Source organism: Seriola lalandi, unplaced genomic scaffold, assembly GCF_002814215.2.
Source record: "Seriola lalandi dorsalis isolate HSWRI2012SDOR001 ecotype SW California unplaced genomic scaffold, Sedor1 jcf7180002054800, whole genome shotgun sequence".
Taxonomy (NCBI): Eukaryota; Metazoa; Chordata; class Actinopteri; order Carangiformes; family Carangidae; genus Seriola; species Seriola lalandi.
This window is the reverse complement of record NW_019525353.1, coordinates 62,909-77,992: the sequence shown is the minus strand read 5'-3', so window position 1 is coordinate 77,992 and position 15,084 is coordinate 62,909. Positions and strand designations below refer to the sequence as shown.

The 15,084-nt window shown below is 39.9% G+C and overlaps 1 protein-coding gene across 4 annotated transcripts in view; it reads right to left on the bottom strand.

The window, feature by feature from the left end:
• Positions 1 to 15,084, bottom strand: part of ttbk1a (tau tubulin kinase 1a) — a 53,178-nt gene that overhangs the window by 32,456 nt on the left and 5,638 nt on the right. For all 4 annotated transcript variants that reach the window (XM_023426019.2, XM_023426021.2, XM_023426020.2 and 1 more), the window contains exons 2-6: positions 9,150 to 9,308; positions 7,557 to 7,704; positions 5,958 to 6,031; positions 5,107 to 5,247; positions 1,779 to 1,883 (exon numbers count right to left, since the gene is read on the bottom strand). In XM_023426019.2, the coding sequence (XP_023281787.1) occupies positions 1,779 to 1,883; positions 5,107 to 5,247; positions 5,958 to 6,031; positions 7,557 to 7,704; positions 9,150 to 9,257 (576 nt within the window). In that variant the 5' untranslated portion in view covers positions 9,258 to 9,308. The remainder of the gene's footprint in view (positions 1 to 1,778; positions 1,884 to 5,106; positions 5,248 to 5,957; positions 6,032 to 7,556; positions 7,705 to 9,149; positions 9,309 to 15,084) is intronic.

The window sequence follows — 15,084 nt, the reverse complement described above, 5'->3', positions numbered from 1 at the left end:
GGAGAGGAGGAGGAGAGAGGAGAGGAGAGGAGGAGAGGTGAGGAGGAGGTGAGGAGGAGGAGAGAGGAGGAGAGGAGGGAAGGAGGTGAGGAGGAGAAGGAGGAGAGGAGGTGAGGAGAGTAGAAGAGAGGAAAGGAGAGGAGGAAGGAGGTGAGGAAGGAAGGAGGTGAGGAGGTGAGGAGAGGAGAGGAGAGGAGGAGAGGAGAGGAGAGGAGGGAAGGAGGTGAGGAGGAGAAGGAGGAGAGGAGGTGAGGAGAGTAGAAGAGAGGAAAGGAGAGGAGGAAGGAGGTGAGGAGGGAAGGAGGTGAGGAGGGAAGGAGGTGAGGAGGAGAGGAGAGGAGGAGAGGAGAGGAGAGGAGGGAAGGAGGTGAGGAGGAGGAGGAGGAGTTTTCCAGTAAATGGAGGCAGCTCACGTCCTCACTGATCTAAAAATAGCTCTGAGTTCAGACTGATAGAGAGACACAGGAAATGAATGAGAGAAATGAGGAGAGAGAGAAAGAGATAGAGAGAGAGAGAGAGAGAGAGGGAGAGAGGGAGAGAGAGAGGGAGGGAGAGAGAGAGAGACAGAGAGAGAAAGAGATTGAGAGGGAGAGAGAGAGAGAGAGAGGGAGAGGGAGAGAGAGAGACAGAGAGAGACCAGCAGATCTGATCAGTGACTAACGACCAGCAACAACTGTCTCAGACCTTTCACAATAAAAGCCTTTCAATCTAAAAGACCATAACGCACACCATAAACTCCTCCTGTGATCTGTCCTGATCGATACGTATGATTGATCATTGATAAGTGTGAATCACTGATAGTCATCAGGCCTTCCACAGACGGGAACAGACTCTCAGTCTACAGGACGTGATCTATTGAACTAATGTGCTGCAATGCAGCAAACACACCCCGTCCATCCGTCCGTCACATTTATTCCAGCTCTTTATTATTCACTTTATTTTTCTTTTAAGCAGCTTGATGAAACTGAAAACACAGAGGACAGTAAAGGTCACAGTAAAGGTCACAGTAAAGGTCACAGTAAAGGTCACAGCACATGTTCATATGGAGGATCGCTGCTGCTGAAAAACAACAACGCAGAGACCATTTAAAACCATTAAAAGAAAAGGTGCAAAACAGGAAAATAATGATAATAATGTGAAAAAAATAATTATAATTTAAATTACAAGAACAACTTGGTTTAATTTTTATTTTAATATTTCACGAGCTGTCAATAATTTTTTATATCTTATATTTCTCATTTTGATTAGCTACCCTGAAATAGAACTAATTATTAAAATCAAATAATATAAAATCTAAATTATAAAAGCCATTTTTAAGAATGTATTTTTAAGTATGAAGTCCTATCATGATTGTCAAAATATGAATTATTAATTATATTTCGTTTCATCAGATTTTTTGTGTCCTCATTCTTTTACTCCACCAAATGACATATTGTTGTATTTCATAACTGTTTCATAAGTCATAGTTTTTATATTTCTGCTCACTAACTCAAAATTATGATTTTATTTTCTATGTCACAAGATAATCATGAGAAATTTAATAAAATTGAACTTATTAATTTCTTGACATGAATGTTCTTCCATACGGCTGACATGATGATTTTTAAAGAAAACACATTTATCCTCCTGTAATGTTTCATTTTAGGACAAAAATAATCTTTAATAATCTCGGTTGAAAGCTCTGGGAAAAACTACTAAATGGACCCGGTTCTGGTTGAGAGACAGAGACCGAAGGACGGCGGGAGAGGCGAGGTCGGCGTGCGGATGAAGTGTCTTACCGGTCGGACCTCTCCGGTGGTGTTGGTGTACTGCCGCGCCAGACCGAAGTCCAGCATGTAGCACTTCCTGTAGGTGGAGGGAAGCCGGCCCATCGCGAAGTTGGACTGTGGGGGACGAAACAGAAACACATGAGGTCACTGTGAAGCTACAGGCTGCGACCGTCGTCCCGCTCACACCGACAAACCTCCAACACATTTCACATGTCGAGACAAGCCCAGAACAGCTGCTGAAAATGAACGTTTATGACATTAAATAATATTTCCAGTTACATTTCTGATGAAATCTCTTTACTTGTAGATCTAAACAGACTGTAACTTTAGAGATTTATTTCCTCCATTTTCAGCTGTTTTTGTTTGTATAAACATGAAACTATATATTTTTTACAACCTCAAACTCTTTGATCATATTCTGACGATCAGAACTACAGATTTCTGGTATTTTACAGCCTCCACAACACGAGGATCCAGAGTTTGTGCAGAAAATAAAACAGGACACGGTTCATGTGGAGGAAGACGAATAATATAATCATATAATAATAATGAAATATAATCGTTTAGTCAGTTAGAGTGTGAGTTTCCACAGTTGTTTTGGTGCAGAGGGAGTTTCATTATCCAGCGAACAGACTTTCACTTAAACCACCGAAGCTTCATATTTGCTCCAGATAAACGTTGGAGTGAGTCTTTGCACAGTCTGTGGATTTCACCTGCTGCAGCTCAGAGACGAGACGACGTCCAGCCTCGGTCCCGGGGTTCGGACAGAGACACTGGACGGAGGTTTCATCAGGTTTTAACTGAGTGTTTCTCTCGCCTGTTGATTTGCAGCAGAACGATCAACGCGAAGGTTTTCAAATCCAGAATAAAAACTCTCTTTATCTCTCTGTGCTTTGGTTCCTCCTGGATTCACTGGCCAGGTAAAGATCCAGCTGACGTCTACCTGTTGTACTGACATGTTTACCTGTGTAACCGGCAGCCATATTGTTTCCAGGTTTGTCCGTATGTTCGTCTCATTCTCGGCACGATGTCTCACTGACGCCTTGACTGAACTTCTTCAAATTCACCACAAACATTCAGTTGGACTCAAGGATGAACTGATTAGATTTTGGTGGCTAAAGGTCAAAGGTCAAGGTTACTGTCACCTAACAAAACACTGTTTTAGCCATTACTCAAGACTTCACACAGAAATTATGACAAAATTTCACACAAATGGTTCATATTTTCTATGACTCTGGACGAACAGGACATTTAAATGTACACTCTGATCATTAGTTATATAAACACACTCCACTTGTTCATATGAATCTCATTATAAGTTCTGGATCTATATATTGAAATTGCTGAAAAGTTGCATTTCTGCTATTAATCCTCATTTTTTGTTACATAATCAGAATAAATCATTTCAATCTGCATGATCACGTCAGCTGCTTACAATAACGTACAGTTAGAGTGGAGAGACAAATAAAACATGGATAAGGAGGTTGTGTGATTTCAGAGAGGTTTACATGGGCGTGTCTCACCAAACAAAATATTCTATATAATGTTCTATATAATATTCTATATAATATTCTATATAATATTCTATATAATGCTGTATAAAGAAGGAGATGCAGCAGGGACACAGACACTGCAGAGAGCTGCTGCACTTCTCCCTCCCACTGAGACGCAGAGTCACCGAGACACCGAGTCAAATCACCTCAGTGTGCGACAACAACGCTCTGCAGCGACGCCGAAAAATATAGAGCCCTGTGTTTTACCGTTTGGTGTTTTTACTGACTCAAGGTGACTTTGTCGACCGCTGTGAAAAAAAATAACATAAAAAGACTGAACGTGAAAGAGAGAAAGACTGCAGGTCAGGTGACGAAGACGTCTCCAGCCGAGCGCTTTGAATAAAAGACGTATGAGCTTTGCCACAATAGGAGCGGTTTGGTTTCTCTGTTTGGAAGCTTATATATTAGGCATTTACTTATTTATTTTTTTGTATTTTCTTCTCGTTTATCTTTTCAACACTGTGATGGACACGAACGCTTCAGTAGAAACATGAGACACTGAGTTAAAACTACATCAATGAAGGATCTAAAGACTGAAGAGACGTTGATCTGATGAAACTCCTCCACCGTCTGCTCTGAAACCTGACCCAGACCCGTGTGACGTTCATGAGCTGCATCTTACTGAAGTCGCTCTGCAGGTTTTTCACTGCTCGCTCTGACCTTCCTGATCCTCCTCACTCATCGCTGTTTGTCCTCCAGCTTTTGTTCCACTTCAGCTCGTTAATATGCAAATCTATTCAGCCCCAGAAATCCTCTTAACATCCTCCACCATGCTCTCTGTTATTGGCTTGTTTTCATGTTTAGGACTGAGAAAATCATTCACAACAAGAGTCACAGCTGGACCTCGTCTGCCTGGCGTCTCCTCTCTGCGCTCACATCTACAGTATTTTAATGCAGCTCAATTCACCACAAAGCTTTTCTCATTTTCTTGTTTTTTTTGCTTCTCTTGACACAAGAACAGAACAAGTCTGAAACTGAGTGACACACGGCCCTTTCTCGTCCTGCAGCCCACAGACGACATGTTCACTCCAGAGCTGCTGCTAAAACCCTGATTTTACAGCCACAACATCGCCTGCCAACATCACCGAATACATCAGTTAAAGACGACGGCTGAGGGACGACTGCCCCATGCTCGCTCAGTGAGCGGGGAAGAAACTCATTCACCTCAGCTGCTGTGTGGTCAGCACAGAGGGGCGTGTCTTTGGGACGAAAAGCCCAAAAACCACATTTGAACAGATTCAGATCAGTTCATCCCTGAGTCACAGCGAACGTTTCTGCCAAATTTGAAGAAGTTGGGTCAAGGCGTTACTGAGATATCATGTCCACGCAAAGGGGACGGACAGACAACCTGAAAACAATATGGCTGCCGCTCCGACTGTCGCCGGCGCAGAGGAATAAAAAGTCGTTAAATATGTCTGAAACATCTGTAAATCTGTAAACGCCCTCTGATGACGTAATACAAACTGTAAGCGCCAAATTCATTTTGAAAGAGCAACGGCCAATGATGAAACTCCCAACCTTATCACTCACTCAGTCAGTCAGTGACATTTGTGTTTACAAGGCTGGTAGGAAATACCGGGGAGAGTCTTTCAGACTAATAGAGTTATAAAACTGATAACAACCTTCATCCAGTTTGATCAAATGATTAACATTAAGTCCTTACGCCTGGACAGATACGAGGACATTTCACCAAAAAAAAAAAAAGCAAAAAAAAGTCTGATTGTTCACATTTTCCTTCATATGCAAAGAAATGTTTGTATTTGAACTTTGTGTTTTCATGGTACCGGTTTGATGTCGCGGTGCAGGAAGCCCACTGAGTGGATGGCTTCGATGGACTCCAGGATCTGCTTCCCGAGCCGCAGGGTGGTGCTCATGGTGAAGGTCCCTCTGGGCTGACTCCGCCGCAGGTCGGCCAGGTTACGACCCTGCAACGACCGACACCGGGACCGTCACTCAGATACAACACAGAGAAACTATAGACCAACCCGCCGCGGTGGCCCCGCACTTTATATAAGATATACAAGGATTTTAAATCCTCTATAGTCTGTTACATGTTGAAAATATAAGAGTCTAGTCTTACCAGCTTGGTGTTTTCTGTCTGAAATTGCAATTAAACAATTCCCTGTGTTTCAGATTTTTATTCAATTATGTATTTCATCTAATTATAATGAAAGTTTATTGATTTATAATCATAAAATAGCAAATAATATGTGCTGGGTTAAATCATGAGCCAGACTTAATCTGATTTAATCGGATTTAAAGTACTCGATTTAAAGCCCTGGTGTTTGGTAATAATATATGACATCACTGATATTATTCAGTTGTACTATATAAGTATAATAATACTTACGTTATTTATTCAGTGTAATAATTAAATGCCAAATAAACAACTTTAAATATTCTGATACAACCATGGGCAGATAATGAGACAATGGACACCGACATGTAAAAGTCCCTCCCACCCCTCAATTCAACAACTACAATTCCCATGAGTCTTTGCGATAGGTGCACGGTCAAAACTTGACCAGAGCTGAGGATGTTGAATGCTTAAGAAATAACCTGTCTTTCCTGAAGGTCCCTCCACACCCACTGTGTTGTGTGACCCTTCACAATAAAAGCCTTCAGTCTGACTCACCTGAAGCTGCATCACCACGTAGTTGAATTTGTCGTTTCTCCCGCAGCCAATAAACTTACAGACGTGGTTTTTACCTGAAAAAGAACGAGAACGGAGCAGAAGTTCATTCACACTGTAAAAAACATCATGTTCAACTCAGTGAAATCAACTCGTTTAACAGTAAGTTTCCAGCTTCAGACTGAACCTGCTGCTAAACTCATGACACAAGGAAACATGCTAATGCCTGTTAGCATACCACCCAGCGTCTACAATGTTTGGATTAAAGCCCTCCATCTTTTTTTAGATAAAGTCACGTGACTCAGACGTGTCGGGTATTTTCATCTGTGCATCTCAGATGAGTCACTGCTCGTTTCCTCCAGATAAAAACACAGTAAGTGTAAATAAAGCTTCACACACACACACTGTTGGTCAGTGTGTGTGTGTGTGAAGCTTTATGGAGTAAACCTGGAACTCCTTCACCGCTTCACAAGCTTAACGTGGATGGAAAATGAATCTGTGTCGGGCGCTCGTTGTTATTGTTTGATGACCTAATATTTCAAGTTTCAAACTAATGGATCAAGTTCAGGAAAGTCTGTGAGTTAAACAATTAAAAAAGTTGATTAATGAACTGAATCAGAAACTGGGTCAAATTCAGCAACATCCAGAGGTGGAAATCCTGGACCTGGATTATACTAATAATCAACCTTCAAATTTACCTGAAAACATTTACACATTTATATGTTTTTACATATAGATTCTTTTTACAGTACATCAGCTCCAGGCAGCAAATGTTGAGGAGTGACTGTTCGACCATCAGCTGATGTCGCTCGTCAGCTGGAAACTCGAGCTCCTGTGACTCAGTGGAAGATGCTCTGATTAGTAACGAACCGACCAATCACGTGCCGCCATGACACATACACATGTAACACAATCGCTGCTTTAGATCAACAGTGACATAACAACGTTACACAACCTCCATCGTCATCATCGCTGTTTATCTTCAGCATTAAATTCAATATGTGGAAGAGCTGCAGGTTTGTTTTCAGTGTTCTGACCCTGAACGAGACCTGATCAAACTCTTAAAGCTCCTCCAGTGTGAAGGTCTGTGTCCATGTGTAGTGTGATTATAGATCAGCTCTAGCTTCTATATTAATACTGTGAAAGTATCAAAGCCTCAGTCCACAGAGAAATGCACACAGCCTGTATTCAGAAACTGAGCCTTAAAACCAGCCGTCAGGACTTCTGGAACTTTGTGATGTCACAACGAAGCAGTCACCAAGCCCCGCCCACCTGGACCCACCATCCAAACCTTGCAGGATTTGGTTTCTCTGAGTGTTTTTACCTGAAATCTGCTTTATTTTTATTGGATCACTCAGAAACCTGAGATGTTTTTAGCTAGAACCACCAGGTAGTCAGTCCAAAGAATTTAGAATTTAGTTACTTTAACTATGGCGGCATGTCACTACCCCCATGACAGTAATACATTTTCCTCAGTTTCCCATTATAACAAGAAACTTTTAAGATGTTTTTACAAGATCCTTTCAACGTTGTAACAAGATATTTTTCTCCTTATTATGACATATTCTGTCATCACTGCGAAATCAATTTATTGGCTCTCACCCTGCAGCTTCTTCAGCACCGCCACCTCCATCTTCAGCACCTGTTTGGGCTGCTGGGCCGACTCCACCTTCAGCGCCACGTTCTCCCGCGTCAGCAGGTCCAAGGCCTCGTAGATCTCCCCGAACCCGCCCCCACCGATCTTCTTCAGCTGGGACACAGGACGAAGGACAGACAGACAGACTCCGGGTCAGTTTTGGTCTCAGAGCTGCAGCGTTAAGCTGGAGTCACGAGAGCTTCACCAAAATAAAAGACCGACATCAACAGACACTTCGCAGAAATAAAAGCTGAGTTTTCTGGTTTCAGAAGCTGGAGACTGAACAATGATTCAAAAGATCGTTCTTATTATCACCCTTTTTAATTTTATTTTATCTTAGGACATTTCTTTCCTTATTCTTGATCTTCCTTTTTTTTTTCTTCCACTCTTGTTCTTTCTTTCACTTTTCCTCTTAATGTCTTTCCTTTATACATATCTATTCATCTATGTGTGTGTGTGAGTGTGTGTGAGTGTGTGTGTGAGTGTGTGTGTGAGTGTGTGTGTGTGTGTGTGTGTGAGTGTGTGTGTTGAATCTCAGCAGTTCCGTGAAGACAGTAAATTGATCACTGAAGTGCAAACAGCCTGCAGGCTCCACGCTGCGATCTGATTGGCTGAGACAGGAGCTGCATTATGTAACTTCTTATTTCAAAAACCAAAGGAAACTCAAAGATTCACAGTCGTGATTTTTCTACGTATCAGCCCTTTAACTCCCGGTCACATGTACTTTCTTCACATGACTATTTTCCTCATCCTCCATCAGTATGAGATTTTTTTTTTTTTTATCTATTTTCTTTTTCATTTCACTAAATCACTTGGTTTACTATGATTATTATCACTAATATTATTACTATTGTACGAGGTCATAATCTATATTTATTTTGAACATTGTAAATATGGTCTTATATTATTTAGGTCGAGGTAATTCCCTCTCCCTGTACATTATTCTCTCTCGTCCTTTTATTTGTTTGATTTCAATAAATAAATAAATAATTAAAAACAAACACAGATAAATACATTTAAAAAATATATAATAAAATAAAATAATTAATATAGAATGAAATGATAATTTTATATGATAAAATATTTTTTAAGCCATTTGTTGGATTTTAACTTGGGCAAATAAATCAATTAATTAATTAATGAAATAATAAATAAAATTATACAAATAAATTTAATAATCAAAAATCAAATACATAATAAAAAAATTGGAAAAATAATTATATAAAATAAAATTTTACAATTTATATAATAATTAATTAATTAATTAATAATATTTTTTCATTTGTTTGATTCTAACTTTTGCAACTAAAATTAATTAATAAATTAATGAACAAAAATTGAAAAAAAAATGTAAAAATTAATTTAAATGTTAAAAATAAAATAAATAATCGAAAAAATTGAAGAATAATTAATACAAAATATACATGAAGCACTTTAAAATATAACAGTAACAATAATAATTTTTTACAAATATGTTCTATTAAAAGTGTAGGAAAACTCAAAGCTCCACAGCAGAATGTGTAAAGTGACCTGGGGGCTGGGGCGGTTTCCTGACTCACCACTTTCCATCGGTCTTTGACCATGCAGTTTGGCGGCAGGATGTCGGCCTGCTCGGACGTCCCGTTCATGTTGGCGTTGTCCTGGAGGCTGGGGACTAGGCACTGCATCTGCCAGCCAGACAGAACACGAGCAGCTCCCAGCTTAAAAGAGCCATTTATCTGTGAGGAGAGGGAGGGGGAGGAGGACAGGAAGCAAGAGAGGAAGGAGGGAAAGCAGGGCAGAAAAGTTAATTATTTAAAAAGCGTCATCTTGGTACTGGGAGGCTCCCAGTGTAACCACAGCCCTGCGCTGGGACAGTCACAGCAGTCCAGTTAAACAACAGGCATTAGAGATGGCTGGCTGCCATTAGAAGCCATTCTTCAGCTGGATCAGGCTACAGGCCGGTGAGGGTGGGGGGGAGTTGGGGTTGGGGTGTGTGATGGTATTTGCAGTAACTGGAGCAAATATCATGTCTGCAGAGGAAGCAGTCGGACGCTCTGCCTCATCCGGACTGCAGCTGCAGGTTCGATGCTGCGACGGCCCGGCGGCCATCGACACGACCGAATCATCAGAGATCAGAACAGGCTGGTTTTTCAATCAATCATCTGAACTAACAACCATCAGCATGGCACCGGAGCTCGTCCCAACACGACCCCACCGAGGTCTGATGGGAGTCACGCTGAACTACAAGACGCTAAATCACATTTGAAACCTTTTTTGTTCTCAAATTAAAGGAACAGTTTGACATTTATGGCAACAGAGAACTTCATCGTTTTCTTGCTAAGAGTCAGACGTTCAGATTGATACCGCTCTCATGTCTGCTGCAACTAGCCGATTAGCTTAGCTTAGCACAAAGACTGGAAACAGATGGAAACAACTAGCCTGACTCTGTCCAAATGTCACAAAATCCTCCCAATGTCTTCCTGCCAAGAAATATTCTGGCACATGACCCTCCCCTCCTTTAAAATGAAGAACTGTCGTTTTTGCTAACTGTTCTCCCTGTTTCCAGTCTTTATGCTAAGCTAAGCTAACCAGCTGCTGCCTGTGACATGAGAGTGGTATAAATCTGAACATCTGACTCTGCTAGAAAGAGAAGAAGCTTGTTTGACCAAATGTTAAACTATTCTTTTAAAAATGCAGCTCAGAGGGAAAAATATAAATAAATAATTATTAACACTGATAAGGGCTGAGTTCTGAACCTCAATACTTAGGACTGGAAAGCTGGTGCCAATTACAGTTACACTTTATTTTACAGGTCTGTGAGTTCTGAATAATTTACTTATAATTCATTAGAAAGGTTTTGCGGTATTGTAGTATTGCAGATTTGTATTCCTATAAAAAATACTTTTAATCTTGTATCAGCACAAGTATCGAATGTGTTCAGAGGAAACTCAGCCCTGACAGTGAAAGCAAAAATTAGTACTGTACTGACAAATAACTTGTTCTGTTATTTAGGTGTAAGGGCTCGTAGAGAAGAAGCTAGCTACGCAGTTAAACTTGTCACTGCGGGTCATTTTTCCCTGTATCTGTCCTGGCAGGCAGAGTAGCTCCCACGTCCAGGACCACACCCAACAAGCTCCATGTACATTTACACTGAGGCATCTGCCACTGAGCTGGATGAGAGTGGGTTGAATTTTTGATTTATTGTGGAGGAGCTTGTTAGGGACCAAACAGCCTGGGAGGGAGCTCTGCCTGAGAGGACGACTTCAGGGGGAAGAAAGTCCCACAGTCTTTGGTCAAGCTTTGGGATCATTTGAACTGAGCTCATACGTGATTGTTTTATGCAGAAAATGTGGCATTTGCTCAAATTCTCAATTTCTTAGTCTTTGTAAAAATGGGCCAAACTTGGATGCTGCTGTAAACGATGCGTGGGATGGTTGAAATTGGGTTAGTGGCTGATTAATAACTGTAGTCGTCAAATCAATCAATCAATAAATTACTAAAAATAAACATAAATACATTTAAAAATACAAAATTAAATTAAAAATGTGCAAATAAATAATTAATTAATGAACAAAAAAATACTTTAATACTTTTAAAAAAGTAAAATAAAATAAATAATTGAAAAAATTGGTAAAAAGAATAATTTTTATAAAATGAAATGATACTATTAATATTAATATTTGCACAAGTTAAAATAAAAAAAATGACATAAAACATGTCGTTTTTTTTATTTTAACTTGTGCAAATAAAAAATTCATAAATTAATGAACGCAAAAATTTAAATAAAATACATAATTAAAAAAATTGGAAACAATAATTTTTATGCCGTTTCTTTGATTTAAACTTGTGCAAATAAATAAATGAAATGAAATGAACTAGCCAACCATAAACACTGTTCCTTTACACTGAATATGGATTAGTGGTGCAGGATGTGGTTCCCTGTCAGAGACTCAAACACTAACATGAGCAGGTCTGTATCTCACTGAGCATCGCTCTCACAGCCGCTGTCGGAAACTACATTCATCTGTTATCACGTCAATTTAGTTTCTCTCCACTCCGTCGACCTGAACTGAACTCTGGGTTCTTCCTCTGCTCTGGTAACATGTCTGCCATGAATGGTTATCAGTTTTCAGTGGATTCGTGGGGGAAAATTTTGAAGTTCAAAGTGATGCATGTCAGTCCCCAAACCATGCTGTTCTGCATGCAATGCCACGGGCCGTCATCGGTGCATGCAGAGCTCAGGCGGACTGCAGATACAATGGAGAGTGTCCGCTGTGTTTCCAGTCAGACCAGCTCTGACAGAGGACTGGACGGACTGGGAAGGAGGGGAGGAGGCTTCTCTGCACCTGCAGTGATACAGCTCTGTTAAACAGCAGCAGCATCGTCATCATCATCATGATCATCATCATCATCAGCTGCACAGCGACCAGCAGGTGGGAGCGACTGTAACACTGGAGATGTAGTGAAACCTGCTGCAGGCCTCAAAACGCTGCTGAGCCGCCAGTCACCGCAGAGGGCGGGGCCACAGAGTCTCCCTGAGTACGCTGCAACAGTCTTACACAACAGCACAGAGACTAACCGGCCAATCACAACTGCCCTAATAGAACAGCAACAGAATATAGTATCAGAAAGAACAATATGATCATATAGTTTTGTATCGTTTAGTATAACTGAGTCTTTTATATATAGCGTAGTTATAGCAAAGTTATTATAAAGTCATTATAGTGTATCCCATTACATCATGTGTTATAATAATATAATATATAATATATAAAGTGTAGTATAGTACAATATTTGCTTGGTGTAGTACAGTAAATCATAAGTAAAGTTTTCTATAGCATAGTTATAGCTTTGCATTGAATTACTATTATATCTTTTAGTATAGTATAGTATAGTATAGTATAGTATAGTATAGTATAGTATTGTAAAGTATTGTATAGTAGAGTAGAGTAGAGTATAGTATAGTATAGTATTGTCGAGTGTAGTATAGTATACTATAGTAGAGTAAAGTAGAGTATTGTCGTGTATAGTATAATAAAATGCAGTATAGTATAGTATAGTACAGTATTGTATAGTTAACATAGTATAGTAAAATATAGTAGAGTATAGTATAATAGAGTATTGTATAGTATAGTATAGTAGAGTATTGTCGAGTATAGTATAATAAAATGCAGTATAGTATTTGTACATGCAATGGCGTAGCTATATAGTATATTTATATTATCAGAAAATCCAATGATGGATTTAACATAGTTAAATATATATACTACAATATTGTAAAGTGATATAGTATGGTATATGATTTGTAGTAGTATAGCTAAATATAGGTTAGCATAGTATAGTATACACTACATATTATAGGATGGGCTGTACTGCAGTATGTTACAGTACAACTAAGTACAGAATGTTATTGTATAGTGTAATGCAGTACTTTGGTATTTGCATAGAGTTGTAAAGTAAAACAGAAAAATAAAGTGTATAATATGGTATAGTGTTTTAAAGTATTAGTACACTGTAGCAGTAGCGTATATTATTATCATTATTATTATTATTATTAATTATTATTATTACAGAGTATTGTATGATCCTGTATAATGTTTATATCCTTCCACATAACTTCATGATATTGGATTGTATTATAGTACACAGCATATATACTGTATAGTAGCGTAGCTTGTGTAGCATGTTTTCATACTGCATGTTACTGTATTGTTGTGTTGTGTCATATCGTGTGTCACCGTGTAGCATCGTAGAATTCTTCAGTATTTTTTCACGTTAAATCTTATTGTACTGTTTGGTGTCGTCTCCTTCCTGGTGATATTGCGCAGTAACATACATCGTGGTGTTGTATATATTATATAACGACGCTGACAACAACACTGCAGTGTAAAACAGGCGTAAATGAGAGAGACTCTGTGGTCCAGCATCAGTACGTCCTGGTGCGTCTCAGCGTCTCAGCAGCAGATCAGAGTGAAACATCCTCACAGACACTTTCTCTACCTTCAAACCGCAGTCTGCTCTTCTTCTTCTCTTCTTCACCTACAAGTCTACCAATCTGTTACTAGTGGGGAGGGGGGAGGAGGGGGGGTGCTCTGCCAGAAGCCGGGTTTTGCATCATTCCAGTTTTGATCTGATGAAGTCAGTCAGTCAGAGCTCACCATAGTTCTGAGCTCCCGGAAAACCTGACGGCTTACAACAAATCCTGAGCGGGACAAAACCCTTCCTGTTCCTGTGTTAGCCTACAAGCCAAAACAGAGGGCACAGTTAACCATGAGAGGAGAAGGACGACGACCGACCGCTGCAGCCGTCCGACCTGCACACACACGCTCAAACAGTGATATCACAGGGGGGGCGGAGCATGGAGGGGCAACGCCTTCAGATCCTCAGACAGCAAATATAATTATATAACGTCAACAAAACTGGATTTATTCACCTTTCATTCATCTTTTCCACGTGATGCCAGATTCACCAAAACACAAAGATGATGACGTTGCTCTGAAAACATGTTCCTGCTCCGCAGAGGATGAAGTCTCCTCATTTTGGTGACCTCATAACCTTTCCTCTAGCGCCACCCACGGGGCAAACTTCATGTTTTTGTTTATTTTGTGATGTAACGGATCATTTCAGCTTCAAGAGGTTGATTTTTCTTTACTTTTTAGCCTTTCAGAGGTTTGACCTCTCCAAACGAGTGGTTCCCAAACCCTCCATGAATCTCAACTGTCAACTTATAACAAATTAATGCTGCACAAATTATGTTTATCTTTTCTGACTTTTCTCCAAACCCTTGTGCAAGTGGTGCAAGAAGTGCATTCAAAAATGTATTTTTAAGTAGAAGGATAAAAGTATTAGCGTCAGAATCAGAGCTTGACCGATACATCGATGGGACGATTTCATTGGCTGACTTAAGCACCGATCAATAAGTAACAAGAAAATAAAAAACACTCAGTAAGACAGTTCTGACAAGTAAATACGCGGTGGCCATATTATAAAACACATGCTAGCAGTCTATTTGTTGCTTCAGCAGTTAGCCGCGCAGCTAGCTAATGCCATGGCCTATCACAGGAAGGAAGCTAATTAGCCATTAACGTACGGCGTTATACTCATTCTGCTTAAATGACGTCATGGTAAACAGATCTATGTTTACAGATCTATGTTTACAGATCTATGTTTACCATGCTACAATGAATGTTTGATGTTCACCACAGATACAAAATCACTAGTTTGTCTCCTGAGTTTAAAGCTGAGATGCATTTTCAGATGTAGCGCTAACCCCCTGAGCTAATGTCTGAAGATCAACTTTGAAACAGCTGCTGGAGCCGGTGACATCACAGGGATTATTACACCAGCGGGAAAACACTTCAAAAATAAAACAAGCACGTTGAAATAAGTAAATGGCAGCTCATTCAGATACTCATTCAAACTTTGTGCACCGTACAACATTTCTTAGTACAGTGCCGCCTTAGCTACAATGCTAACGTTGCTAGCTGGGGATCGCTCTGTCGTGGTTGCATC